This window comes from Microtus ochrogaster, unplaced genomic scaffold (genome assembly GCF_000317375.1).
Source record: "Microtus ochrogaster isolate Prairie Vole_2 unplaced genomic scaffold, MicOch1.0 UNK100, whole genome shotgun sequence".
NCBI lineage: Eukaryota > Metazoa > Chordata > Mammalia > Rodentia > Cricetidae > Microtus > Microtus ochrogaster.
The window spans coordinates 403,531-408,153 of record NW_004949198.1 but is presented as its reverse complement, the minus strand read 5'-3'; the positions used below and the strand labels follow the sequence as shown (position 1 = coordinate 408,153).

Below are 4,623 nucleotides of genomic sequence, written 5' to 3'. Positions count from 1 at the left end.
CCACAGAGAAACCCTGTCTCGAAAAACCAAAAAAAAAATAATAATAATAAAATAAATAAATAATAAAAACACTAGCAAAAATATGTGAAAACATCTTCCCAACTCACTGGGAAGAACAAGGCATTCAGAGGGAGTGAAAACAGGAGAAAGAGGGTGAAGGCGTAAAAATGGCATATATACATATGTGTGTGTGTGTGTTTGCAATTATTAAAGAATAGTAACAATAAATATACAAAACTGGAACCATTTTGAGCATCTTTGACAGAGAGTAAACAAAGTAGGTTTTACAAATGTTAGGAGCCACGCAGCCTAGTCTTAGATCAGCATATGAATGCCTATCCAATGGGTTTCCTTGAGGTAAGACCCAGGGAGATGGTTTCTCACCTGGCAAGGACCAGTTGACCTGGGGCAGCACAGGACACTGCTGGATTTGCACGGATTGAAGGCTCTTTTCTCTTTCATTATGTTGTTGATTCTTTTAGCAGTTTTTAGTTTCACTTCGTCACATGAAAACGAATGTGACAGCTGTAATTTTCCCTGGAAATTCTGCCCTTTCTTGAATGTTTTCCCCTAAGACTTAGCAAGGGCTAATGCTTCTCAAATTCTTATCTGCAATTATTAATTGCAAGTCCTAATCCAGAGAACTTTTCTAACTCGATAGAGGCAGTTAGGACGATTGGGTCACACTTTCATAATTGTTCTAAGGAAAGGCAGATAACACCGCCTTGTGGAGAAAGGGACTCAGAACAGTACTGGCAGGAAACAATGGTACATATGAGGAGACAGCACCTGGAACATTAGCCCGTCTCACAGTCTGGGAAGATTAAGGCAATGCATACACAGAAAAGGGCAAAGGCCTCGGGGACACACAGTGCCCACTGCTGAGGTTAGGGGCCCTGGATACCAAGCACATGGAATCAATGGTGGGATGTAGTATGCGGCAAGAGGAAAAACTGCAATGCAAACTGGAATGGGCAGACCTACCGTTACCATATACAGGAGCTTACACTGGCAGAAGAATAATGGTATGGTGGGATGGGAAAAAAAGCCTTGTTAAAGTCTGCCCTTTATAGCTTATGCCAACTGGCATAAGTGCTGCAAGAACAGGATGTGCCTGGTTTGATATTTAGTTAAGCTTGAAAAAATGTTAAACTCTCTATCTGGAATGAGGCTATGTAGGAGGTGAGAAAATGTGTTTAATAAATAAACTTTGAGGTTAAACAAACTCTCAAGGTTCATCCTGGACTCCTACCTGCAAGCAATTCAAAATTCACTGTCTAGAAAGAATTTCTGCACTATTTCTGCTACAGAAGTCGATATCAAAGAAATAACAACTACTGAAAAACATTTTTAAAAATGGACCACTTAAAAACAGATAAAATAAGGCACGCTAATTGATGGCTATTCTCCTCGAGAGCCTTCCTGAGGCAGTCAGCACCTGCCAGTCTCCCCCAGGATACTCTCCAAACAAAGCTGCACCAACAGCAGCAGCAGGTGTTCTGGGTGCCAACTTGTAGTTCACAACCACAAGAATAGAAGCAAAGAGGTCCCCTTGGGTTCACACCAAAAATGGCACCCAGTACACCCAGCTCCTCAATATGGAGAAAGGGAGAGAGCAGAACAGGTGCACTCACTAATGCAGCGAACAAAGACCACCAAGCAACACTTCCTAAAACAGATGGGTTCCGTTCAGTGAAAACAGTGAGAACCACTCCTCTTCACTTTGAAATAAAACCTATGCAAAACAAAGACAAGACCTAGGGTGCTGCCAAATAATACCTATCTAATTAAAAAAACAAACTCAATGGCAGTGTCTGCATTGGCCTTTTGCCTCCTCACAACACTGAGCACAAGAAAACATTCTGTGGAAAGTTAACTCAAAATTACTCCCACATAGCCCAGCATGGTGGTATGCACCTTTAATCTCAGGAGGCAGAGGCAGACAGATCTCTGAGTTTGAGGCCTGGTCTACAGATAGAGTTCCAAGAGTCAGAGCTACTCAGAGACACTGTGTCTTAAAAAACAAAACAAACAAATAAAACATACAAAAATGGAATGCAAACCAGACAGAGAGAAGAAAGTGAGTTGCTCCCTTGAGATGTTCACAGCTGAGACACAGCCCAGAGCTCCCCTACCTGGGAGCTGTGTGCAGCTGCAGCTGATCCCACTCACCCTGAGTAACACAGCCTGGAAACCAGCCAAGTGCATTCCACAGATCTCTGTTTACTTACCCCCAATATTTACCAGGGACTCTGGCCCACTAAGTTGGTTCTCAAATAGCCTTTCTGCTTGTCGCAACTTTGTATTTGGTTGCAGAACACCAAACAATAAAGGGGGTTCTTTGAAGCTGTAAAACAATACAATTGCAAGGATTTGTGTGTTAAAATAGTCATGAAAGAAAACATTTCCTGAGGACCCATGGCATGTCTATTTCCCTGTTCTGACACACAGATTCCTATAACACCCTCGAATATCAGAAAAATAAAGGCTAAGGGGGAAAATTCAAGGATATCAGGAAAGATTATAGTAGGAAATAATTGTGAAAATACAAATATTGCATGCCCCCATACCTCAGACACCCTGAGGATCTCAGGACAGATAGACCTCCTCACACCCTCTGATACAGAGAGTCCTCTAGCGAGTACCTATAGTGTGTGCTGTCTGCCTGACACAGGGAGGGCTCTGCCGACCTTCCACAGCTGATCACCTTCTTGCTTCACGTGTAAGGGAAGAGAGGGAGCAAGCCACAGAACAACATCCAGATATCCAGAGCTCGTGACCTCACACAGGTACATTCTGCTGAGCCCTGGACCATCCTCCCCTCCCACAGAGCAACTCCAGCAACTTTCCTCCAAACCTACCCATCCACAGGCAAAAGTGCCATAGTTCCCAGCTACTGCCTTCTGCTGCTTCAAATGAGCTAAAGTCAGTTACTTCTAACGCTTACGCTTCTTTAGTTCTGATTTTCGTAGCTGGTTTCTGTCACAATGACAGAGAAGATTTCACACATATTGAGTTTGTTATTATTCAGGCATCTGTACTGGCTGGCCTTGGGGTCCTGGCAGGATACATCCTCAGTTGCAGCCACTAACAGCACCTCCTGTGAACATTCACTACGTTCCTTTTTAAAAGGTGGGTCTTGCCCACCTCCCATCTCCCTCCCTCTCTCCCCCTCTCACCCATTACTCTTGTCCCCAAAGACCGATCTCTGCTCCCCCACTGCCCCCTTCTCTGCCCCCCCTTCTCTGCCCCTCTTCCAATAAACTTTCTGTTGCACGGTGAGACTCCTTCCCACTGTTTCTTTTTTAAGTTATAACAGAGTTATAACTAATTCAACATGAAACTCAAATACTAAAGAAATAGAGTTCTACACATAACCAAGTTCCAAACCACAATGATTCTATTTCACACTCCCACTTGACGGGGGGACCCTTTCCCAACACTGCTGAGCACTTACCTGAGAATCTGGGGATCTATGGGGGACTCCAATAGCATCATGGCTCCAAGCAGGGGAATGACAAGGGAAACAGCCAGCATCAAGAACGTCATTCGGAAAACTCTGCCACTAAAGGAGCTGCCAGAAACAAAACAGAGTGAAATTCAGCACAGCCACACAGTGACAACCCTGTCTGCTCTGGAGGCCTGCTCTGAAGCACAACCGCTCACCCAGTTTCCCCACTGCAAGGTCACTGGCCTTGTGATTCATGGCTTAACTTTAGTGGTTTGTCAATCTTGGCAGACAGGACGATTTTTCTGTGTACAATCTTGCAGCTGTGTGCAATACTCTGGTCAGTAATACTCCACATATTCTTTCTTTTAACAAAATTTCAAAAGAAAATCTCAAAGAATTGATGAATACAAAATGCAATGGGAAAGTCAGGCACAGCTCACAATCTGTAACACCAGGACTTAGAAGCCTGACGAGGGAGGATTTAAGTGTAAGGCCAGCCAGGATTACATCCCAAGAACCTGACTCAGAACAGGAGGACAGACTTGCAATGATGCAATGAACATAGTCACATATTCACCTACAGAGAAGATGAGCAAGAGGGGGGGTGTGAAATTTTCCTAAGGAAACAGGAGTCCTGCCAACTGAGCCCCTAATTTCTCAAACTTTTATACCTGCCCATTTTAGGAAACAAAGGAAATCCTTGCGCTTCCTTTGGTGGAGCTCAGCATGTGTTCCTAGGGGATGCACATAGATTCTACAGCTAAAATTCCAAAAAGCTTTCTCAGCCTAAGAGGTACCTCTGGAATCTCGGCAGCTTCCAGACAAACGACGGGAATGACCAGACCTCCTCACACGCAGTATCAATCTTACCTGGATTCTAAAAAGCAACAATCTTTAGCCTCTTGCTACACAAACTTCATAGGATCATTATCTGCTTATATAAATTATATTGTAAGTTTACTAGCCACTTAATATCCAGATTAACTGAAGAGGGAAGGCAACAGAGGATAAAGGCTCTTGCTGCCAAGGCTGATAACCTGAGTTCAATCCCCAGAACCCACATGGCAGAAAGAGAGAACAACATGCACACTGTGGCACGGATGCCTAACACCTACACATTCACACATTTACACACATACACATACACACACACACACACACACACACACACA

General features: G+C 43.9%; 1 protein-coding gene across 1 annotated transcript in view; it reads right to left on the bottom strand.

The window, feature by feature from the left end:
• The window catches only part of Apmap (adipocyte plasma membrane associated protein), a 16,764-nt gene that overhangs the window by 9,259 nt on the left and 2,882 nt on the right, over positions 1 to 4,623 (bottom strand). Inside the window, exons 2-3 of the mRNA XM_005371231.3 lie at positions 3,458 to 3,574; positions 2,232 to 2,347 (exon numbers count right to left, since the gene is read on the bottom strand). Of these exons, the coding sequence (XP_005371288.1) occupies positions 2,232 to 2,347; positions 3,458 to 3,574 (233 nt within the window). The remainder of the gene's footprint in view (positions 1 to 2,231; positions 2,348 to 3,457; positions 3,575 to 4,623) is intronic.